Source organism: Sciurus carolinensis, chromosome 14 (genome assembly GCF_902686445.1).
Source record: "Sciurus carolinensis chromosome 14, mSciCar1.2, whole genome shotgun sequence".
Lineage (NCBI taxonomy): Eukaryota > Metazoa > Chordata > Mammalia > Rodentia > Sciuridae > Sciurus > Sciurus carolinensis.
Window position 1 is genome coordinate 77,744,867 of NC_062226.1, and position 25,635 is coordinate 77,770,501.

The 25,635-nt window shown below is 47.7% G+C and overlaps 1 protein-coding gene across 1 annotated transcript in view; it reads right to left on the reverse strand.

The window, feature by feature from the left end:
• LOC124964150 (uncharacterized) overlaps positions 1-3,537 on the reverse strand; it is a 36,285-nt gene extending 32,748 nt beyond the window's left edge. The window contains exon 1 of the mRNA XM_047524027.1: positions 3,518-3,537. Within this exon, the coding sequence (XP_047379983.1) occupies positions 3,518-3,537 (20 nt within the window). The remainder of the gene's footprint in view (positions 1-3,517) is intronic.
• Positions 3,538-25,635: the final 22,098 nt, after the last annotated feature.

Below are 25,635 nucleotides of genomic sequence, written 5' to 3' on the forward strand. Positions count from 1 at the left end.
GGTATGGGTTGAATGTGTCTCCCCAAAGTCTCATGTGTTGGAAATGTTAATCCCCAAATTCATATAGTAATGGTATTTGGAGGTGGGGGCCTTTGGCAGGTAAATGGGATTAGACAAAATCACTGAGGTGGGGCCCCAACATGGCAATGGTGGCTTTCTATGTAAAGGAAGAGAGACCTGAGCTTGCTTGCTTGTTCCGTCTCCCAGGGGTTGCCCTCCACCATGTTGTGATGCAGCAAGAAGGCCTTCACAAAAGCCAGCACCATTATCTTGGACTTCCCAGCCTTCAGAACCATGAGCTAAATCATCTTCCATTCATTATAAATTACCTGGTCTCAGGTATTTTGTTACAGCCACAAAAAATGAACTTGGACAAAGACTTTCCTTGAAAGGTTTGTGATGTGTCACCAGAAACTTTCCTGTGGACCCTGAGGTCAGAATGGGGGGTATAAAACCTGTCCACAGCCACCCAGCTTCATCACCCTCAGTGAGACAACTCCAGGAACATGCTTCCTAAGACCCCCACTGGAATTACACCTCAGCTATCCCCAGTGGGATGCTGGTGACACAGGGCAAGAGCCAGGCCTTGGCCTGCTACCTTCCATTCTCATGTCCTCTGCCCACACATCTTGGAATCTCCTGCCAAACTACCCTTGCAGACTCAAATCCCACTCGGGGTCTCTTCTGGGGTCTCTGAGTTCAGTTCTGCCTCATGGAGTTACTGCAAGGGTTAAAAGAACAAAGAGAGAAGTCTTGGTGGAGAGTCTGCCAAAGCTCTTCAGGTTGGAGTGAGAATTCAATAAGCCACCCCAAGACACAGAGAAGCACCTTAGTATGGCCCTGGGCTCCAAGGGCTTACACCATGCCCATGTCATGTCACAGATGTGGAAACTGAGGCCAGAGACCTTATGGACCCCTCCCAAGCTTTCACACGGTAACTGGGAGGTCCAGGGGCAAACCCAGGGTGCCCCACCCTCTTCAAAGAGGGACATGGAAGCTGAAGTGTGGCTGCTGAACAGAAAGCATCACCACTCACCCAAGCCACCCTCTCCATGGTCTGCTGAGCATCCAGGAGCCTGAACAAAGGCAGCTGGGAACCTCCTGCTCTGCAGATGCAAAACATGTATCAACAAAGTGAGTTTCCCCATCCTGCCTGCTTACCCTTCCCCCAGGCATCCACCATCTTGAAACAGAGGTTTTATGCAACCTGTACGCCAATCACCCCTTCAATTACCTCTGAGAGGACAGAGAAGCCCAGAGGCATCTGATGTCCCACTTGATTTAGGGTAAGTCACACTTAAGAGGGCATCTGAGGTTAAAGAACACAGAATTCTGAGCCTGTTTATAAACCAACAGTCTTCAGGTTTTCATTATTCACCTTCTTGAGCAAAGGAGCGATATGACTCGCTGGGTCATAAAAGAGATCAAATAGCTTCATTGCTAATAATTCTTTCCCTGACCCATTTGCTGGCACATTGGGTTTGTAAACAGATTTTAATGCATCCCTTGGACATAATAACATCATTTCTTTATAGTACCTTGGCCGCCTCACCACTCTTGGCTATAGTCAGGTTTAGGTTTAAGCCTCCCTCATTTGTGGGAGCTAACGTTGTTTGATGTTTTAAGAACTGCTTAGGGCCAGGGAAAGGGTGGAACTGGCCCTTCCAGAACATGCCACTCCTCAGGAGTCTGCAGGAGGTCAAGGCTTTCACACCTAAATGTCCCCAGCATCCACAACCCTCAAATTCCGGAGCCTGGCCCTGCCCTGGTTTTCCAAGAAACCGCTTCCCATGAACGTCCTTAGTGACCTTGAAGGTGGCCCCTAAGAGTGTCAGAATCGTCGAATCTATTCATTCCCCGGCCATCACACAGAAAGACACTGTGAGTTTGGAGGCACTTTTAAAAGGACATCTTGGTGATCACAAAGTGGTGTGAGAGAACAAGACAAAGAGCAGAGGGCTCTTTAGGGATGGAAAATACCCTTTGGGACAGACTTTCCCAAGCACCAGACAATTCTGTGCCACTCCACAATTGAAGCCAGATCTGAGCATCCCCTCCTATGATTATTACATTTTTTAAAAATTGACTTAATTTTTACACTTTGACTTTAATTTGTACACTTTCCATCAATGGTGGGGGGGAGTGTCCACAATCCCCTAGTCCCAGATATGCTTCAGAATTCAAAGTATGGGTAAGGAATCATGTCACTTATCCCCCAAGATCGAGACCCCTGATTGGAGACGTGTGGGGTTTTCTAGCACAACCAATACACAGTTACCTGAAGACAGATTTTTTAAAAAGCTCTGAATGATCTAATGTGTGTTTGAGTTAGGTAGGGTTCTCAAATGATTGGAGGAAAACAATTCCATTTGCAGAGAATGTTGGATTCTGGAATGTGACTTCCAGGGTCATGAACTTGTTCCATGGGGCTGAGGTAGGTGTGATTCCACTCCAGCTGGACATGGGGACAGGCTAAGGAGATGGGCCAGGGAGAAGCACATTGTGACATTCCAGCCCCAACTACAGCTTCTCTCCCAGGAGCAAGGGAAGGTCTGGAGGAGAGACAAGAAGACAACGACTCACTCGGAATGGATTTCACAGCTTCCCAATGCCAGGCAGCTGACCCCTGTAGCTACATCCAGAAATCCCAGGGTCAGAATCCCACATGGGGAGGGGGACACCTCTCTCCAAAGAATGTGGGTTTGGACATGGAGCATAGAACCAGCTACACATCACGGCACAAATGCTCACACTGAAAGAGACTTAAACTGTCTGTTTCAACACTCAGCACACCTGTTCCAACAAGGACAAGATGGTGAAGGTTCTAGGCTTTTGCAACAGTACAGTCTCTGCTGTGATTCCTTAACTCTGCCCTTGTGCAAAATCAGCAATATGCCGTACCTCAACAAATGCATGCAACTGTGTTCCAATAAAACTTTATTTACAAAACCAAGCATTGGACCCAAGTCCAGCCACTTCAGGCAGGAGGAAACTGGCCAGGAGGAGAAAGACTTGCCCAAGGTGACTAGCAGATGATTTCCTCAGGGTCAATGGTCACAGGTTTGAAGGGACAGCTGAGTAAGTCTGTGAAGGAATGTCACCTGCTCAACTGATCGGTTGGAATTTTCCTGTCCCAGGAAAAGGGGGCTCTAAGCCTCCTTATGACTATAGAATAATCAGATCCACTTAGCAAGAGTTGGGAACCAAAGAGAGTTAGAGGACATTATTTCTCCACTTTGTTCAAGTCAGCAGACACCAGCTGATTTCTGACTTGGTCTCACACCCTACACATGCCCAGTTGAAGTTGTAAAAATGTATGGAATACCGTCTCTGCCCTTAATAAATACACACTAAGGAGCCATAGGAGTTTGAGGGTGTGACTCAGGAGCAGAGCCCTTGCCCAGCATGCACAGGGCCCTGGGTTCCCTCCCCAGCACCAGAAAGCAAATGAAAAAGGGAGCAATATGATCACTCTAAAATAAAGTGCTGCAGGGAGAGACAAAGGCATTTCTCAAACCTTCTTGAGAGAGGCGCCATGTTCCGAGTCAATAGAGGAGCAATGGATGGAGAAGGTAAGGGATAGACCCACAGCCCCCTCTCTTCAGGACTCCATGGCCCAACAGCCTTCAGTAGATCCAGCCGCTACCCATCACATGACCACGTCCCCTGTGGAGGATGATGTCAGATTTCTTCTCCCAACATCCGTCTGCCCTGGACACAGAGGTGGTAGCAATGGGCATGGGATTGGCACTCATCCAAACCCAGGGAAGTGGCTCCCCCAGAGAGATGGAGGAGTAAAGAGAAGGAGACCAGGAGACAGATGGGGAAAGAGCTTGAGGGGAAGAGAAAAATGGTCCAAGAGTAGAGAAGGAAGAGGAAGGAGGAGAAGAGTGGGATAAGAAAGAGAGGGGAGGCAACAGAAAAGGAGAGGGCAGAGGAAGAGAGGACAGAGCAAACAGAGGGGAGGGGGTTCAGCAGCTGCTTCCACCTTCATTTGCAAAGGACCAGCTAAGGAGAGAGTGAGGGGGCCCTGGGCACCTGCTGGCTTCAGGACAGCATCAGGCGGTTCCATCATGTTGTAAAACTCTCTGCCTTCCATGGGAAGGACTGGTCAAAGGAGGTATGGTGAGAATGGTGGGGAGGCCTTGCCACCATCTAGAGAGAAAGAGGGAAGATGGGCAGAATGGAGAGGGACAGGGAACACCTGCCCTGGGACAGTGATGGGCTGCAGGAGTGAGGATGAGGTCAGACTGGCACCCATGTCTCCAGACCCAGGAATTTGGTGTCTGCTGGGCTGGGACAATGAGAAACTGAGCAAGAATCCTTGTAGGTGCAGGAGATCCCAGGAGCAGCCTTGGAAGGAGAGGAAGTGAAGAACAGAGGGCAGGGAGTGGAGCCGCTGGGCCCTGGAGCATGTGCCATCCCCAGCAATTCTGCCAACAGCTTCAGACATGGGGAAGTTGAGCATTTCCAAGGGCACACTGTCACCAACCCAAGCCATCTTCTAGCTTCAATGCTGGCAATCCTTTTTCTCTATCAGAAATGTACAAACTAGCCAGACATGGTGGTGCCTACCTTTAATCCCAGCAACTCAGGAGGTTGAGGCAGGAGGATTGCAAGTTGGAGGTCAGCCTCAGAAATTTAGCAAGGTCCTAAGCCACTTGGCAAGACACTGTCTCAAAATAAAAAATAAAAAGACTCTGAGGATGTGGCTCAGCAGTTAAGTACCTCCAGGTTCAATCCCCAGTACCAAAGGACGAAAGAAAGAAAGAAATGCATGAAGAGAAAGATGTATGCACCCCGGCCTTCAATCCAGTGTTCCACCTTCAGGAAACAGTGGAGTCTGAGGCCTAATGGTGGATGTGAATGAATCCTGGGTCTCTTTGGACACAGGGTGGTGGACACCTGATTTTTAGTTATAAACTCAGGTCTTGCTGAGGGGTGAGAAACTCAAAATAGCCAATCCGGAAGGATCCTTGTCTTATCCTTTCCAGATACGAGGAAAGAGTCAGGTTTCAGGCAGTGGGTTACTGCAGGCCTGGCTGACCCTTGGCAAAATCAGCTGTCCTGGGAGGCAAGAAGCCAGCTGAAAGCCCACTGCCAAGGTATCCCAGGAAGAGCCCATGCAAGGAAAGGCAGGCTTCCTCTCCAAGCAAACCTCAATTCTGGGGCACCAGGAAGCCCAGTGGGGCTGAAAGGAGGCAGCCCTGAGGGAGGCAGAAGCAGCGCAGGGAGCCCCAGGTGGTGAGGGTAACAACAGCTCACCAGGCGGCCCCTTTCATCTGGAGATCTCAGGGCTGTTAACCATCACACAATTAATTTCCTCAACACCCACTGCCCCACTAGCCCCTGAGGAAGGAGTCATTATCATCCCTTTCTGAACAAGGAAACCAGGAGGTGAGGAGGCTGGCTCGAAGCCACAGAACAGGTGTAAGGCAGAAGTCAAGTGTAGGATGACTGCATTCCTCTAATCCTAATGAAGCCAGGAGAAGAGAGCCTTTTGTAGGAGCCACTGTGACTACACCCCTAGACGGGATTCCTCCTCGCCCATATGTCTGTCCATCCAAGCATGTATTCATGCACCTAGCCATCAGTTTCCCTGCCTTTATTCACTTACTTGCTCATCTGTCCATCCATTGACTTACCCATCATCTCCATTCATTCACTCATTCACATGACAAGCAGAATTGACACCTGTCATGTGCAGATCATGCAGTGCTGGGGACTAAAACCATGACCATGACCGAGGCTCTGCCCACCTCCTCGCAATCCTCCAAAGGATCCTTTTCCCCCCCACATTATTCCAGGTCTTTGCAGTTTGCAAATATTTGATCTTTTACAGAGTCTTTAAAACATGGGTTTGGTTTTGGTTTTGGTATGATTTTCTTTTTTCTTTTTTTTTTTTTTTTCAACGCTGGGGATGGAACCTAGGGACAAGTCTCTGCCCCTAAGTGACACTCATAATCCATAAACTGGAGTCCACCTTTTCAGAGCTAAAGACACTGCTAATGCATAGATGGGCCTGGTGGCATTCCAGAGCAAGGATCTGGAGCTGGGGTTCCTGGAGCTTCTGTGTCCTCACAACTTCTTGGCTAAGGTGACCTGGTTTCTGGAAAATCCACATGAGGCCCTGATTCACCACAGGATTTTGTACACTCTTATCTAGTAGAATATTATCTTACCAATAAAGCTTTCATTTGGTAGTGAAATAGCGAGTCTGATGCAGATACTGGAGGGGACTCTCATGAAAATTCAACTCTAGTTAGGCCAGGACAGTGGCCATCTGGTGAAGCTGCTTAGGCATGAGAGGTGAGCCATCCTCATAAGTTGGAGGGCAAAGGAAGCCATCGGCTGACTTGGCAGTGTGGTTTATTTCTGCTCTAATTTGGGTCAGTGAGGAAGGTCTCTTCTTCTCCAGGAGCCTACTGTCTTTTATAGATGGATATATTTCCTTGGTAAGGAACCCAAGATTGAGAAATGAGACCAGAATCTGCTGGGTCACTCCAGTCTTGTTGGGTCACTCCTGTCTTGTGTGCCATTGGAAAGCAGGAAACGCTTCCCAGGGTGAGATTACCACCTAGCCAACTGTGCATCTGAAGATGGTCATGTCAACCTTCACTAGATGACTTGCTCCTTGGGAATGGAGCCATGTCTGTCTTATTTAGCAAAACCTAGGGGGTCATACAGATCTACAAGGAAATATAGGTCTGCCAGGTGAAAGCCCCCCACCAAGCTTTGCTGAATGAATGAATCCGTGAAGGGTGGTCCTGCATGGAAAATTCTAGATTCTCTGCAAGGAAAGGAAGGAGTCTTCAAGTCAATGTGTTGGTCGATTGGCATGAGCCAGACCTCTGAGAACAGCAGACTCACCCTAAACAATCCAGACTTTCCCTTTCCTTAAGAAAACCACAGGGAGGTGCGGGCCAGGTGGAAGAAGACAAAAGGAAGGTCAGGTGCATTCTGGACTATTCTATGCTCTCATCAACTCCCTCCTCTAGGAGAGAAATATCCTGCATGGATCTGAGCAGGAGTGAGTTCTCTGTTTTTCTTGTGTGAAAGCTGGAGACGCCACATTCATTCGCCCATTAAATATTCATCTCTGTATCACTTTTTCCAAATCCACTGTAGAAAATCTACCTCCTTTAAGATATTTTGTCTGTTTCCTTAACCAAGCCCACTTCCTCCTCTTCATTTCGGTTTTCCACAGGCACAGGAGAGAGGCTTAGAAAGAACCCTGTGCTCATGAATCTCGAGATGGGGACTGAGGGGCTCATTCAACTCTATTCTTCTCCATACCCTTGTTGGTCTCCTGTTATGAAAATGAACTTGAACAATGCTCTACTGTGGATGAAGGCTACCTAAGGACAGGAGATTATAGGTGATGTCAGCCAGGAGAAGCATGCACCCTTGACTAGGTGGTGATGAGAGGCAGCTCCTTTCTCCGGTCTTCCTCGTCAAAGGAGGGAAATACACCAGACTAACCCAAATGGAGGGACACTGCACAGTACCCACCAGCAACTTTCGGAACTGTCAAGGTGTCGGAAACAAGGAGAGTCTGAGAAAACGTCACAGATGAGAGGAAGCTAAGGAGTCACCTGTGTGTCATGTGGCAACCTGGAGGGGAACCTGGAAGAGAAAAGGAACATTTGGGAAAGACTAAGGAAATCTGAGTAATACAGTAAGGCTTTCAGTCAATAATAACATGTAAATATCCATTCATTCCCTGTGATGAATGCTCTGTATCTGCCTGTTACCATGTTAAAGATAGAGGAAGCTGGGTGTGGGCCCATGGGAAAGCTAGACAAGCTTCATGATTTTTCTGCAAATCTAAAACTAATCTAAAATAAAACATCTATAAATAAACAGCATGGAGTCAGGCATGGTGATGCACACCTGTAATCCTAGCAATTCGGGAGGCTGAGGCAGGAGGATTGCAAGTTCGAGGCCTGTCTCAGCAACTTAGCAAGGACCCAAGCAGCTTAGTGAGAGCCTGTCTCAAAATAAAAGGGGTGGAGGATGTGGCTCAGGGGTTAAACACCCCTGGGTTCAATCCCCAGTACCAAAAAAATAAATAATTAAATAAATAAATAAAATGTCATGTTAGGTGAAGTCACTCAATGCGTCCTCAGCCCATCCTATTGTCCCCTCCACACATGTCCTTAAGCCATAGCCAAAGACCATGCACAGGTAGAAGAGGAGGCTACCCAGGAGGAAGGAGGTGCCGTTACCCTGGGAAACTGCAGGAACACGTTCTCCTGCTGTCCCATGCCAAACTTCACACTGGGTATCGCCTGCCCTCTAACCATCTCCTGAATCAGCGGTCTCTGCCGAGGCTGCCAAGTGGGAGACGTGGGAAATCCTGGATCAGGCCCGGCGGATGCCTGCGTGTTAAAGACCTTGGCATCCCCTCACTCCTTTCATCCCAGGGATCTCAAAGAACTCATCCAAACGATAATTAGTCCAACTCACAGCACCCCTGCTATTATTAAATGCATTTTACAAATAAAGAAACAAACTGAAGCATGCTTGTTGTGCAATGGGCTGGAGGCTCTGCCCCCATGCCCTCCAGGAGAGAGGGATTGGAGGCTCAGGAGCAGCAGTTAGTTCCCTGACACTCTGTGGTCTCATAGAGGGGCCTTGGAGGCCCACAGATGGGGCCTCGTGGGTGTGGTGGGGCTGGACACCATCAGAAACTCTGTGTGCCTTGGTTTCCCCCAATGTGAAATGGAGGGTAACAGATAGCTCAGAAGGCAATGTGGACAGCCTGAAGATAGCATAGGCACAGCGGAATGGGGACAGGCAGCAACAAAAATTCCTGCTGGGATTCAATGCCTTGGTGCCTCACTGAGTCTCACCTGAAGGGCAGGAGACACAACCCCTGGCACAGGTCTCAGGATGGGGAGCTGAGTGTGCACAGAGGGCAGAGCTCTGGGGAGGTCAGGTGAGCTTTGATCAAGCCTCCAGGTAGTACCAAGGGCAGGCCTCTGGGAATGGCCAGGCCGAGGGAGGCTCCCAGGGGCTGCTGCTGGGAGAAGATTCCTGGAGACAGAGGGAGCCTGCATTCTGCTCCAGGCCTCTCCCCAGGGCAGGGACCTGTGGGTGGTCCAACCACTCCTCAGCTGTCTGCTCGTGCTGAATGGTCAGTGAGCCCAGGACGGGCCGGGCACCCCCTCCTGCCTACCCTAAGCAGTGAACTCCACATGCACATGCCAGGCTGGAAACAGGCTCCAGCTTGGAGCCCATCTGATCTCCCTGGGGGCAGTCACAGCAGCCCAAGTGACTCAGAGTGGAGTCACCCCTTGTGCCTTGCACACACGTATGCACACGCCAACAAGCACCACATGTACGGTCAGATACACACTCACAAGTGTGCACACTCACAGGCACATGTGCATTCTCACTCCTGTTCACATACACACAGAAACCCACAACACACTCACACTCTCTGGGGCCCATGCATCCCCAGGGTGAGACAGGAAAGCCAAGTCAGGGCTGGAGGGCCTCACTGAGGGAAAACCTCGCCACAGGGCCTGCAGGGTCTGCCAGGGACAGAGCTGGAGTGTGAGGGGCAGAAACCAAGCACGCATCTACAGCAGGAGACGCTGCACCAAGGCCTGGCCATGCCTGTTCCTCCCAGTAGGTGCCTGGGACTAGGGGGTGAGCTTAGTGACCCAGAGTGAAGGCAAAAGCACAGCCTAAGGAGGCTTCCCTGGAGAAGCAGGCCTGGGAGCCAAGTCCAGGTGTCAGTCACAGGCCCAGGCCAGAGCCACAAGTGAGCAGGAGGAAACCGTCAGGCGATGGGGCACAGAGTGAGGTCCAGGGGTGTGTCACGTGGTCAAGGAGGGCCTCTGAGAGGTGTCCTTGGGAGAGAGAAAGGGCTGGAGTGCAAGTTGGGAAGAGCATCCCAGGCAGTGGGAAGGCCCCAATAGGAGGCCAAGGAAGGAGGATCAAGAGTCCAAAGCCAGCCTCAGTAAAAGTGAGGCCCTAGGCAACTCAGTGAGACCGTGTCTCTAAATAAAATAAAGAATAGGACCGGGGAGGTGGTGCAGTGGTCTAGTGCCCCTGAGTTCAATTCCTGGTACCAATAAATAAATAAAGCCCAAACAGGAACAAGCTGGACTGGTCCCAGGGCTATGCAGGGGGATGAAGGGGAGTCTGGGTGATTCTAGGGTGTGGAAGCTGTGGCAGTTATCAGGTATCCATAGTGACCTTGGGGAAGAAGCCAGGGCCCTCTACTGGGCCTGGATCATGGGCCATGCCTCACTGGAAGAACTGGAAGCCTGAGAGTTAATCCATTTGCAATCCTGGACACGGCAGCCTCTGAGTGGCCAGAGGGGTTTAACCAGGAGAAAGTAGAAAGGAAAGGACCATAATCTGCCTCCTTAAGAAGCAAAAGAGGGCTAGGACTGTGGCTCAGTGACAGAGTGCTTGCCTGGCACGTGTGAGGCCCTGGACTTGATCCTCAGCACTGCACAGAAATAAATAAATAAAATAAAAGATCCATTGACAACTTGAAAAATATTCTTAGAAATAACCCAAAGATGCTCAGGAGTGAATTCTGCCACAACCCTGTGATCGGGGTGAGGAACAACCAGCAACATGTACCATTGGAAATGGTTTTGCCTCTGGGTGTTCAAATGAGAGGTGAAGATTTCTTTTTTTTTTTCTTTCTTTTTGCAAAATATTTTCAGTATGATCACACTCTCTATTTAACTTAGAGGGAAAAAAGGCATATGAATACTTTCTGGTGAATTCATATGGATCCTGTAGATGAAATTGCAGCTGGGGGGCCTTGACAGTTTGCCTGCACTGTTTCATTCCTCTACACCCAGAGGGGTTGGCTCATCACTACCTGGCCACGGGATTGAATAGGTGCGAAATTCAAGCTGATAGCAGTACATCTTTCCCTACTGAACTTCAAAACTCCGAGCAAACTGTCTATAAAAAGAGTTTTCATACCTAGCCTTAATCTCTTTCATACATTCTCCCCAAACCCCCTATTTTTTTTTAACTTTTACCATCCATTAGGGGAATACTAAGTGATAGTTACACAAAAAAGAAAAAGAAAAAAGTAAAAAAACATGACCAAAGCCATCCAAACCTAAGACCTTCATCTAAACTGCCTTTTTTACATCTAATGGTCTTTTCTGAAAAGGGAAGAGTCTACTTACTACAAATTCTTGAGAATACTAGTTTTTATTATTGAGAGTAAATTATAGAACACCACCTTCTGAAACTGGAGAGGTGTTTTTATTAAAAAGGGAAGTCAAGATCTCCATATGTAAATGTAGAAACAAGTTCTTAAAGAATAGCAACAAACTCTTGTCTATGCTGCTTGTGATGTGCCACTATTTCTGTATTTACTGCTTTAGCTTTTGTGACAACAATTTAGCTTTGGTAAAAACACTATCACCTTTTTAGAAATAAGGATACTGAGGAACAGGGAGGTACTCAATTTGCCCAGGGTCACACAGCTATTAAAGAGAGAAGGTGAAATTCAAACCCAGGCAGTCAGGCTAAGCATGTTTTTCATGGTCGACACCCATTGTTATCTCTAATTTTGTTACTAGCAATACAGTGATTATTGATACCTTATATTGGCAGTTTGCTGTCTGTGTGAGACCTTTTGGCATACCATTCCCGGGACCTGGCTGGATGTGATAAAGGTGAATTGAGCACAACACACATCTTTATTCACAAGGAGAAGAGAGACATCCAAGATGTTAAATGAGGTTGTACCTGTGAATGGATTCATCACCCCAATCCATTTCCATGTCAGAAGACATGGGCATGAGGCCAATTTTATAACTGTATTATAAGCAGACACACCTCAGTCTTCATGGTTGGATGTGTAGAAAGAGTTGGCAAGATGAAAACTAGATGCCACTGGCTTTAGACTAAGGAAAGGGAGAAGGGGAAGGAGTCTCCTCCAGGAGCACCAGTTTTCTGGGAGATCCAACATGGCTACCCTTTCATTGGTCAGCTGTAAGGGTTCAGGGGAGAGGGACCCAGAGGGAGCATTGGAGACAGCCTTTGCAGAGTGAGTCATTACTATGTGGAGTGGGCAATTACCCCAGGAAGCAGAGAAAGTTGTACCCCTGAGCATGTTTGAGGAAGAGGGAGACAGGTACTTATGGGTAAAAATGATGTGTCCCTGGGAGCCAGACAGGCTCATATGAACTGCAGAAACCTCTGCCTTCTGCAATGTCTGCTTCCAAACAGTGGGAAGGAACTGGAGCTGAAATGGCCAGATAAGGGACAGGTTCATGTTGATGCCCCTCCTTTCTGAATTGATGTCAAAGGATGGATGCCTTCTGAAAGCCCCCTTCTGAATCTGCCCTGCCTACCTCCTGAGCTTCCCTGCCCAGTGAGCCCCTCACCAAGCAGACCATCTGCTGGTGTCCTGGTGGTCACACCTGAGACCAGCTGCGTCTCTGCCGGGAGAACTTCTTTCCTTTATGTGATTGGCAAAGGGGGGATATTTGAGGGGTTCTTGGGCTGTCCCATTTCTTTTTTTAAAAGCAGTTCCCCTAATATCCTGGGCAAATTTGGGTACTTTCCTCACCTCTTAGCCTCCCTACTTTAGAATATTTGCATCATGGTATTGAAACTATAGTTTAGTCTTGCACCCCAGCTAGACCATGAACAAAACCAGACAGCAGCAAGTTAGTGCCATTAAGCGCTCTGACTCTGGTCAGATGCCACGTGACCTCAAGCACATGTCTAGACTTCTCTATGACTTGAGCTTCTCCTCTGTAAAGTGGGAATTGTCATCATGCTCTCCTTACATGATGGTTGTGAAAAACCTAATGAGGTCATGCATTTTAGCAAAGTATGGAGCACAATGCCTAAGTGTCACTATTACCAATCCATCTCCAAATCCTGAGTCTCGCACTGTGCTAGGCCATAAAAATACACCATAAAGACCAAACACAATCATTTTGGATATTTTGTTTAACAGAAAATATTTTTGTTCAAATTTAAACTTAGGTCAAAAAAAAACAGTACAGAGAATTAATTTTAGAGACTCAATGCTGAGGCCAGATTACCTAGATTTGATTCTTGCTTCTGTGAGCTATGTGGTTCTGGGAAGTTTACTTAAACTCTCTGTGACTGGGCATGTGACTCACGTCAGTGAATCCCAACTACTAAGGAGGCCAAGACAGGAGGATCACAAATTATAGGCCAGTTTAAGAAACTTAGCAAGATCTTGTTTCAAAATTTAAAAAAAAAAAAGTGTTTTAAATGCTGGAGATGTAACTCAGTTGTCCAGTGTCCCTGGGTTTGACCCCTCTATTTAAAAATAATAATAAAAATTAAAATGTCTCTGTGCCTCCATTTCTTGATTTTCTCACCTATGAAATGTGGATAATAATGTACTATCTGGAGCACTGTCATGAGGAATAAATGAGATCATCGATGCGGAACGTTTAACATGGTGGGTCTCCTCAAAGCACTTTGCAAAAGGCTCACCCTTAGATATCATTTGTTCCCAGGACATAAAGGAACTAAAGCAGAGGAAGGAAGGGAAGTTGGGCCTCTACCCGATCATCTTCCACCTCAATTCCCTAAGAAGCCATACTTGAAAGTAACACCCAGGAAAGGGGTTTGAAGGCGGCTCTTCCTAGCCTTGGCTTCCCATTGCTATCTGCCCCATCTTGCATCTGTGAGACGAACAAGCAGGCTTGGTGGAGGAGAGGCCCCTGGTTTTCTGCTACCACATAACAAACCACCCCCAAAGAACTGGCTTCCGATAGCAACAGTCCACAGCCTTTCGTTTCGCTCACAGATCTGTGATTTGGCTGGGATCCGCAGACCTGGCTCATCTCTCTTCTTGCAGAGATAAGGGAAGGCCCAAGAGTCACTCACCACGTGGCCCACTCACACTGCAAGACTCCGTGTCAGACGCCACATGACCTCGGTTTTGGTGCACCTGGACTTCCGTTTTTTCATTGGTGCTTTATAATTATACATAAGAGTGGGATTCATTATGCCATGGTCATAGGCAAGGGATGTGATTTGCTCGACCCGGTTGCCCAGGGGTTTCCCTTTATCCACGTGGACTTCCTTGTGAGGTTTCATGCACTTGCTGGCAACATGGTTGCCAGTCCCAAGAACAAGCATTGCAAGAGGCCCAAGAGGGAGCTGAGAGGTGCCTGTGACCTAGGCCTGGACTTTTTGAGTAGCATTTCCACCACATTCTATTGGCCAAGCAAGTGGTGAAGCTTGACACAAACTGGACACATCAATGTTCACAGCATCTCAGTTCACCATAGCTAAGCTGTGGAACCAGCCTTGGTGCCCTGCAACAGATGAATGGGTAAAGGAAATGTGGTACATTTGTACGTGACAGAATATTACTCAGCTTTAAAGAATGAAATTCTGGGGCTGGGGATAAAGCTCAGTTGATAGAGTGCTTGCCTCATAAGCACAAGGCCCTGGGTTCAATCCCCAGCATTGCAATAAAAAAAAAAGAATGAAATTCCAGCATTTGCTGGTAAATAGATGGAGTTAGAGAACATCATGCTAAGCAAAATATGCCAAACCCAAAAATCCAAAGGCCTAATATTTTCTCTGATATGCGGAAACTAATTCACAATAAGGAGGGGTTAGAGCAGAATGGAGTCACTTTATATCAGGTAGCAGGGAGTGAAGGGAGGGGAAGGAGTCTGGGGGTAGGAAGGACAGTGGAGTGAAACAGACATTGTTACCTCATGTACATGTATGACTGTGTGACTGATGCAGCCCTGCAATATGTACCATCAGAAAAATGAGCTTATACTCCCTTTATGTATGATCTACCAAAAGGTAAAAAAAAAAAATTAGAAGTTAAAAACATCTAAAAATTAAAAAAAGAAAAGGGAATTAGACTTCACCCCCCAAAATGAAGAGCCCCAAAGACTCGGCACCACACTTGAATCTAGCGTCTCCCTCTGAGTGGCTGCACCAAGCCAGAGTCATGGTGAGCCCCTGTAGTGAGTGAGTGGCTGTCCCCTCGGCCCTGCCAGTGCCTAAAGACAGCTCCACTAGACATTGGTCCCTCTGAGAAGTTCTACAGCAGAGGTTTCTGAATCCAAGCCTCCAGTTGTTTGCAAACAGGAATTGGAGCATCCCAAAGAAGGGACTAGGGCAATGGTCAATGGCCAGTGGCACTGTGTGAGTTCTGAAAAGAAATGAAAAGGGGCAACCAGGCTTGATACACATGGACTGAGTAGATATCACCCACGGCTAGTAGAATTTTAATAAACAATAGAAAAAATATTAAAATCAAATGTAGAGAAGTGTCCCAGAGATGACACAGATCATAAATACACAGAGCAAATTCTGTGTATATTTGAAAATGTTGACAACAAAGAGGCAAAGGGTATAGTCCCTGCCCTTGGGAGATTTGTAATCTAATATAAGCAGCAGATATCACTAGACCTAAAAGGCCTGAAAAGCAAGATATTATTGGAAGAAGTAAGAGATAAAAGAGTTCGAAGTCCTGGGTTGGAATTAGAATTTCATCACTTGATAGCTGTGCCATCTTAGGGAGCTGACTTAACCTCTCTGAGCTGCAGTTTTCTCATTAACTTCTTTGGTGAAAATGAAGTCAAATCCTTTATGAGAACACGCATACCTGCCCAGTGCCTGGTCTAAAGCAGGCATCAAAAGTGTGCCCCCTGCACAGATCTCTCATTGTTTTCACTAATGAAGCACCGGGCACTCTACTAGGAGAATTTGAACACCCAAACAGACTCTGATGGAAGGGTGTGGTATTCTCATTCTTGAAAAATTCCAGGAAAAGAAAGGAAACATCTCCTCTGAACAGCTTTGGGGACAGCTGATGCATCCAAGTTCATAGAACTCCTAAAAGTCAAATGTCTCTGGGCCCCAGGTTACAGATCCCTGGATTCAACAGTCATCCTGCTGAACATAAAGAATGAATCCCGCTGCCTGTGCCTCCTGGGGACTCAATGGGACACCCAGTTTCCTAGGTGCACCCTCCTCTTCTGTAGTTCCTGACTTGCTGCCATTAAATAATTCCTTGAGAAATCACAGATTTATTACTCAACACACCAGGATCTGTGCTCCCCGAGGAGGCTGGGCTGGTCTGCTCATCCTCGTCCCCAACTTCCCGTCCCCAGCTCTGGGTCACATGCCCCCAGTGCACATGCATTGAGTTCATCAGACGGCCGCTCCATGGAGCTTCCAGTTGTGGTTTTCCAGGCCCTGGCTCCTGCCATTCGACCAGACTTAAGAACAGGAACTCCATCCCTAGCAGAAGTTTCCTGATAGCAAAAAATGCAGATGTGAAATCTGTAGAGCTGAGGCTCTGTGCCCTGGTAAGGCTCTGCGGTCTGCGGACGGCACGTGTTTCACATATGGAACCCCATTGACATCACTGGGAATTTCACGGATGGAACAAATTTGGGGGGCACATACAAGTTTGTAGCTTGAAACTGTCAAGAAGAGGAGTTTTGGGACCCAGGCACTCGGAGCATGGCTCAGATTGTGCTGGCCAAGGAGGTCACTCCCTGGCTTTCATTCCCAAGGCCCTGGGGCAGAGGCCCAGCCTAGTCCCCTGGGGGCCCAGGTGGGGGATTGGGTTTGTTCCACAGGGGCATCCTAGAGTGGCTTCCCTCCCACATCCCGCTGCCCACCCGTGTCCCCTGCCCTCCACCTCCCACCCGCCAGTCCCCAGACAAAAACAAAAGAGCCATTATGGAGTTATTAACTCCGTCTCACATGTCCTGCAGAGTGAGACATCAGCCAATCCCCCTTCAACTTAATTTGTCTAACAGATTTGCCCACATCTAATTTCCGGCCCTGTGTTTACAGTACCAGGAACCTGGAAAGAAAGGCAGCAAAGAAAAGTGGTACGCCTGGAGTGGTGGGAGGCGGGGTGGGGGGTAAAAATAAATGCCAAGCTCCTTCAAAGGGCCACATCCCTCCCTGTGGTTGTGGACACTTTCTCTTTCCCTAGCCATTTTTTAATCACACCCTGGGCTTCACCAGAAAAGTGTTTACATCCAACACCATTACCAGCAGGGGAGATGGGAATTGAAGACCTCTGCCCTCTGTTCCCCGGCCCCTTCCATCACATGCCTCCCATCTAGGAAGGGATAAAAGCCTTTAATGGGATTTTGAGGATCTTAAAAGCCAACTGGTTTGTTTAAAAGGAAAAAGACCAAGAGTAGGATCCCTGTGTCCACTTTTGTTGCAGAGGGAGTGAGTATCTCCTAGCTTCTCCCATCTGCCAAATCGATTCTTGTGTTTGAGGTTTGTCTTGGATGAACCAACAGCCCTCCTGGGCTGCCAGTGGAGAGCCGGGGTTCCAGCCACAACACTGATAACCCCATCCTCAGCCCTCCAGCCCTGGCATCCTCTCTATGGCTCTCCCTTGGAACTCTTTTCAAGTCCCTAGTTGGAACCAGCCACCCTAATTGTGGTCAGCCAAGCCCAGGCAACAGAAGAGAGCAGCATCAGTGTTCAAGACAAAGGAAGTAGTTCCTGCTGGCAGATCAAGAGCTGGATGTTTGGTTTCTCCATTCCCAAGGCTGGGAAAACCCCAGGCACAGGCAACCAAAAAGTTGGGTTAGGAGTCAGACTGGGTTTTCCAAAGATATAGCCCTTTCTGGTATTTTCTTTCCATTTTTTGGGCCAGCTCTGCATGGCTGGTGGGGCCCTGGACTGGCCTGGGATGTGCTGGGTCTCAGTGGTGTAGGGGAGCCATGCTGGGTTGAGGAGCAATCTATCAGGAATGTCACATTCCCGTGAGATGCTGTGTAGGGGCGTGCCATGTGCAAGTCACCATCTAACTTAGGGGATGTTGGTGGGAATCTCGTGTTGTCACTTGTAATCCCCATCTCTGGTGCCACGCAGGCTGGGATTACCTCCTAAGGCAAGTGGGGATGCGGTGTCATGTTGGCTCAGGGGAACCATCAAGGAGGACTGCAAGGTAGCCTCAGTGCATGGTGTCGTGTTGGGACAGCTGTGTGGCAGGACTGGGAGTGTTAGTCTGATCACCCATGGGCTGACTGTCCCCGTGCACAGCCCAGCCTGCCCTGCTGAGACAGAACTGTCTCCAAGAGAGCTCATGGAGATCTGGAGGTCATGGGAGCACAATTGTCCCTTTGGTGATGGGCTGCACCCCAGGACACTTCTGCAGGGGCAGTGGGGTCTTGAGTGACTGCATCCTCTAGTTCTGCTTCCTGCCACAGCCTTGCCCTTGCTCAGTGCATCCAGCTGAGTCTCAAGACTCACCTCTTCTCTTGGACACTCCAAATGCTTCCTACACTCACTAGGACTTGGAGCACAGCGGACATCACAAGAGCTAGAGACGACAGAATGCGGCCCCCCCGCTTCCTCCCACACCTTGCCCAAGGCTGCTGCCCTCTGTGCACCTTATCCTGGGTAAATGGACCACTCAGCACCCCTCGTGGAATGCTGCCACAGTGGATCACTTCCAAAGAGCATGGCAGTGGTCACAAAAATAGGGGCCGCCACTCATCTCAGGGGCTGGGCTGGCCAAGCACTGAACCTGGCCCTACCCATTCCTCATCTTCTGGCACGCTCAGGTGCCCCAGGTGGGAGGCAGTACCAGCTCTGCCTGATGGATCCACTCACCAGTGCTTTCAGAAACACTTTCAGAGGTCACTGTGCGCTGGGCACTCTTCTTGGCACTGGGGGTACAACAGGGAACAAAACCAACAAAAATCACAGCTGGCCATCTAGGGTACTGAGTTTCAAAGAAGAAGACACATTTGCCTAAAACCACACAGCTGGTGACCAGTAAGGATCAGGCTCCGACCCCGAGCTGCCTACCTTCAAATGCCTATGTCGTATCAATCATACATTGATAATAAGTCATTTATGTTGTCCTTTGGAGATGCATGGGCAGGCTTTAGTGTTGGGGGGTCTGGGTTATGGTTTCTGTTTTCTGTGTGAGCCACCGTGTGCCAGATGCTAGTGGCTTGGTCAAGTACCTCAGGGTACAACCGCTGTAGGTTCCAGTGCCAAAGCACTCACAGAGGGTTGGGGCTGAATTTAGAAGTCCTGCTCCTTGCTTGGGTCAAAGCTGGCATCTGTGAGCTCCAAGGGACATTCCCAGGATGTGAGAAGGAACAAGGTGAAATCTGGCTGGGACCATGCACTCCCAGGACAGAGAGAGCCATCATAATGGAAAAGGCAGCATTTCATTCTTAAACCAGGGCCAGTTTGCCTTGCAGGGGTCAGGGCTTCCCTCCCTCCTGGTATTGCAGGAGAGAGGATTCCACACAGAACACGAGATCTGGGCTTGAGGGTTGTGGGTCCAAGGCCTCACTGCTCCTTAAAGTTGGCTGGTCATCTTGCTTCTCCGAGGCCCTGTTTCTTTGTGAGTTAAATGGGAATGTTCTTAACCCTAAGTGACAGAGCTCTGTGGAGGGGTATTGGATGGGAATGTGTACGGGGAGCGCTTTGCATATCAGAAGGACCCATGTGAGGTGTGAGGTGATCCTCAGCTGCCAGAGCCCCGCCCTCCAGTTAGGAACCAAAATACCAGCCCGGAGAGGGTGAGAGCAGAGTGCAGGCCTTCAACAGAGTAGGCCAAGCAGGGGCGGCGGGGAAAGGAAAGGAAGCTCTTGTTGACGTAGTATGTGCATCTCAGTCCCTGTGCCTGGGGGACATTGGGGGACTTTAGAGATGATTTTAGATAACCATAGGAGCCCCAGTCACCACGTACAAATGGAAGCACATACAAACTTACAATGACAACTCTCCAAACCCTGGTCATCCACCCCCTTTATCATCTCTCTTGCCCAAAGTACACCCTGAAAGAAAATTGAGTCCACTGGATTCACATGGAAAGGCTCCCCAAGATGAGTGGACCTCAAACACTCTGCCAGGCCACTCTCAGAAGCACATGGGTGGTCAGTGACTCTGCCAAGTTTCCTGAGTCAGGCAGTGAGGAACAGACACCTCCCATCCTCCCACCTCCCCCAGGGTCCCAGCTCCATCCCACAGAGCTGCTGTGTGTTCTCAAGGGAGTCACAACATGGGTCGTCCTGGCTGCACCCAGACTCTCTTCGCAACCATTTCCCAACCCACTGACTCCAGGCTTTTGTGCTCAGAATCACAACTCTTCCACCAAGTAGCTGAGTGACCTTGGGAACATCATCCACTGTCCCTTCACCTCAGCCCATGACTCCCCTCTCTTCCCAGCTTCCCAAGCCTGCAAGGCAGCCCTCAAGTCTTCTTGTCCCTCGACCTCCAGATCCATTTCCCATCCAGTCAACCTCCCAAGCACTGTTTAGATTCATTCTCTTCCCTCTGTCCTCTGTGCCACCAGAGGTCTCTGCCTCTGCCCTCCTCTTTGGTCTTACCACTGCCATCCATGCAGGCTCCACCCCTTCTCATGGCACACAGGGAGTCTTTTAAATATGGAAATCCATGCGTCATGCCTTCCAGTGACTGACACTGCCATAAGGTAATGTATGGCCACAGTGGTGAATGATGTCCACTCTGGAGCCTGGGTTCCTACCAGCTTTGTGACTGTGGCTAGCTGGTCCACCTCTCCCTGCTTCTAGTTTCTGAGCTGTACCTACAGAGCAGGGTTGTTGCAAAGATTAATTGAATTAACAAATAAAAAATCTTTGGAAAAACATCTAGTGGAGTGTAAAGGTTCAGTGCATATTAGCTCATCAACATCTTCATCACAATCACTAATGGCACTATTTGGATAAAGTCCAGAATTCATAGTAGGGCACACATCTGTTTCTTTGCCTGACCCTCCATCTCTGCACCTTATTTTCTATGCACCAGTCACTCTGAACTTCTTTGATCTTTGAGCGCCACCATGATTTATGCACAAAGCTGTTCCTCACACTGATGCTTACAATAAAGATATTTTTTAAAGCAAAACATCCATCAGTTAAATAAATTAGGTAAAATTGTGGTATAATCAAATATATCACAATCATTTTGAATTATGAGTCATGAATATTTAATGATATGAGAAAATACTCATGAAAAGACAGTGTATGAAAAATGATTGCAAATTGTATCTTCAGCATTATCTCAACCTGAAGGAAATAAATCACAATGTTTAACAGCAGCTATCTCTGCACCATTAGATGATGGATGATACATTTTTCTTTATGCTTTGCTAAGTTTTCACATTTTAGACAGTCAGCCCAGATGCCTTTCATAATGAGGAGGGGACATACTAAGAAAAAAGGAAAGAGGAAAAAATTCATCCCTTTGTTTCAAATTGAAATATTCTGGTATTAAAAGTTAATTTCATTCAAACTCACTCCCAGCCCTCAACCCACACACATAATTCCCACCACTTCCCCTTTACTCTGTCCATAAAAACAATATTTTCACTTCTGTTCTTAAACAGCTGAACTGAAATATTCAAGAAAAACCAATTCCCCTCCAAATGCTAAGTCATTTTATTAGGCTCCTGTCCCGGGATAAGAAAAATCTTGAAATCAGAAAAAAAATTACAGTCTGCTCCATTTTAGAACAAAATGCAAAACAGATTGTGTGGCAGGGGGCAAATGCATATTAAATTTCAAAAAAGAGAGAAAAACAAATCATATGCTTTTATTCCAGGGTTTTGGAGTGCCCTCTCTATAGCTAACTTAGAAATGATTGCCTGGTCAACATGCTATCTCTCTCAGGATCCCCAGATATCCCTTACTGTGTGGGTGTGTGTGTGTGTGTGTGTGTGTGTGTGTGTGTGTGTATGTGTGTTGGGTTGACCAGATATTCTGAATTACACAGACCTCATCTCTGTTCCTGAGATGGTGGGTAGATCAGATGTCTCAAAAATGTGCATGCATGTTCATGTAAGTGTGTGTGTGTTTGTCTATTGAAATGCAGAGAGAATGAAAGGGCAAACTGCACAACAACCAAGTCATAACTCTCATCCCCACTAAGTGACCACTTCCTCCCAAGCTGCTTCCTTGGTGGGAATGGTCGGTTCCCATAACTACTGGAAAAATGGGGAGGGAGGGGCATGTGAGAGCCATTGATGGTTTGTCAAGATATAAACTCTAGCACTTCATTCTTTCTAAAAAATGCTTTTAAATGAAAATGCTAGGACTGAGGATATAGCTCAGCTGGTAGAGTGCTTGCTTCATAAGCACAAGGCCCTGGGTTTGATCCCCAGCATCACAAAAAATAAAATAAATTTAAAAAAATGAAAATGCTCTGCCCCTTAAACTAAAAAAAAAAAATTAAAAAAAAGAATTAATATTCTTGTGGAAAAGTAGAGAACCCCATACTGAAGCCTGTGGAATAAAGTGGCTGATATATTGTTATGAACTCCTAATGGATGAAAATATTATTCTCATTTTCCTGCAAATTTTGTGCTCAGTTAGGAAGTGTTCCTAGGGTGAGAGAGGTGGGTGCTGTGACTGGCATTGTGACTTTGACACTACAAATAACCCTACTTCTGATGGCACTATACAGTTTGTGTATTTCCCTCTAGTAGTGCCAGTAAAAAGATGGCATTTCCCCAGCCTCTGCTCTCTGCCCCTGTTTTATGTCTTACTTTCCTCGAGGGTCTGTGTGCTTTTAAGCAAAAGAGCTAATTTTCCAACGTGGTGGCAGGGAGAGGAAGCTGGCCCTGTCTTCAGCCACTCTATGGAAATTTTCCTGTTAGTCCTCAGAAAGGCAGAATGTCGTTCTTTTTCTGTAAAGAGAAATACAACACACATGCATGCCTTGCTAATAGCCCAAGTTTTCCAGAATTCTTACCACCAACCTGTGCTTTGGGCTTTGGGCTTTGCATGTATTTGTTTAATCCACCTTCATGACTGGTGGAGGAGTCAGGAGCTCTGATTAACCCCATTGTGGAGAAGAAGACACTGAGGTTCTTGGAGAACCCAAGGACATTCCATGTGATCCAGAACCAGGTCCCTCAACCTCAGTGCCCCTGACAACATGCTTCTGCTTTCCTGTCCTTTTCCTCAGCAAAGAGATTTTCACAGCCTGTGGAGGGTAAATGTTCCAGTTCGCAGCACCTTTAGCAAGGATGTAATGGAAGCAGGCGGCCATCTTCCAGCTCTCTCCGTGGGACCAGCTGAATGATCCTGACCCTCTAGGACATGAGTGTCACTATCTATAAAAGAGAAATGCCATCGCTTTATTTTGGCCCAGGATGTGAGCTTCAGAGCCAAGAAGCACTCATTCAAACAGCATTCACTAACTCCACCTTAGGTGGCCGGAAGATGCTGGGAGCTTAGGGACAGTGAACGTGGCCTAGCTCCTCAGAATGCCCAGTCTGGTGCAAGACAGATGTAGAGGCTGAGCAAATGGACTGGGGTTAGTTCTTTGATGTTAGCACCATTGTGCAGCTACTTGAGAGTCAGAAGCACCAACCGACTGAGGAACTGCAAACCTACATGGGAACGTTTCCTCACCAAGATGCCCCTTGAAATGAAATGCAATGTGAAGCTTACAGAAATGCACAGGGCTCCTGCCAGGCCATTTAAGGAGACGAGTGTGCCTGCAGGAACCCAGCACGTTTTTGCACCATTATGGCAGTGATGGAAGACTGTCATGTCAACAAATAACTGCTCCTGTTGATCAGTAGCTTCCCTTCTACCAATATAAATTTGCAGGGCTAGGCATCCATCAGCCAGCCTGAAATGGAAGGAAGCTTGCTAAAACAAGAGCCAGCCAGGAAGAGAGAAAAAAAAATTGCAAGTACTCAGCAAAACTAAACCCCGGGATCTTCCTGGACTCTCTCCACTTTCCAGTGCTGGATATTCTAAATGGAGCTCTGCTGATGTTCTGGGCTGGAAATCCTCCTTGTGGGGGCATTGCATGCATTTCAGGATGTCCATTGGTTTCTGTGACCTGGGTGCACCATACACCAGTAGCATCTCCCCACCCGACCCATCTCGACAGAATGTGATGATGACTCCAGATCTTTTCAAATGTCCCCTGGGGAAGGGGGAGGGAGGGCATCACATCCTCAGTCACTGCCCTAAAGCTGAAAGCTCCTCTCCATTTGGAAGGAGTTAAAAATCAACCTGGGGTCTGGCCCAGCCTTGCCTGGCCCCTGCCCTGCGAAGACAGTGTTGGTTTGAATCAGGAATCACAAAGGAAATCTCAAAGGCCCCATTCCTTCATTCTTTCACTCACCCACTTGAGCAGCAGACGTGGACTGATGGGCAGTGGCTGTGTTTGGGCACAACCTCAATACCCAAGCAGATGCCTCCAGAGAGCAGAGCTGCAGCATCAAAGCTGGTGGGACCACTTAGGTCCTTAACTTGGCCCCAGTGGCTAAAGTAGGCATGATATGTGTGTCCTAAATAGCAGGTATCTGAGTGCTGCCTTCAAAATTATTGCCACAATCAGAGCTCAGAGGTGGAGCTCAGTCAGTATGCACGAGACCCTGAGTACAAACCCAGCAGCAGAAAAAATTATAGAGATAGACATGATTGTGCATCCTATGCCCTAGCAACTGGGGAGGCTGAGGCAGGAGGATCACTTGATCTCAGGAGGTTGAGGCCAGCCTGGGCCACTCAGCAAGACCCTATCTCATCGGTGGGATCATTTACTTATGATATTTTTATTAAATCACCTTTTTACTTAATCTCACAGGGAAATTGTCTTATCATCATTATAAAAACTGTACATATACATAGATAGATAAAAATCCAGCATCACATTCATAAATAAAAGGTATCCTTGGATGAGGAAAATAGTGAAAGCAAAAGATAGCTCTGAAATTCCAGCTGCAGGATATTGGTGGCAGGTGCTGAGCAGGGTCCCCTTCTCCTGTGTCATAGGTGGAGTAGAGGAAGAGCTGCAGGGGTGTTAAAGACACACAGACCCAGCAGGAGACACCGTGTGAGTGAGACCTACAGAGGGGGAAGGAGGCCAGGTCCTTGGACCATCTTGAATGATTGACCCCACTGTACTCACCACAGGGCACCTTTTGGAAGTGCACGACATGCCATGACAGTATTGTTTCTTACTTTTTCTTTTTAACCACTGAGTCACATCCTCAGCCCTTTTATTTTTTATTTTTTATTTTTTATTTTGAGTCATGGTCTAAGTTGCTCAAGGCCCTGCTAAGTTGCTAAGACTGGCTTCAAACACTTGATCCTCCTGCCTCAGCCTCCTGAGTCACTGGAATGACAGGAGTTTACCACCACACCTGTCCTGTATTATTTCCTAAGGCCTTGTTTCAAGGATGAGCTGTGCAGTCACATGGAAATGACATCACCATTCTGAACCTGAGTTTCTCATCCATAGAATGGAAATATTGTAGCCCATCCTCAAAGGTGCTCAAGATGTTAACAATGCATTCAACCTCACTTTTGTTTTTTGCTTTTTTTTGGTGGGGGGTAGCAGGGAATGAAAAGCAACCTCCCCAGCCATATTTTGTATTTTATTGAGAGACAGGGTCTCTCTGAGTTGCTTATGGTCTCTCTAAGTTGCTGAGGCTGGTTTTGAACTCGCAATCCTTCTGCCTCAGTCTCCTGAGCCCCTGGGATGACAGGCATGTTCCACCACACCCGGACTCAACCTCACTTTGATTTCAAAGTTTTTCTTTGGGCCTGACATCTTAGCAAAAACAAGCCCCTTGAGATTCTTTGGAGATAGCCTTTTATCTCTCTTCAGAGGGACCAGTGCAAAAGAAAACATTTT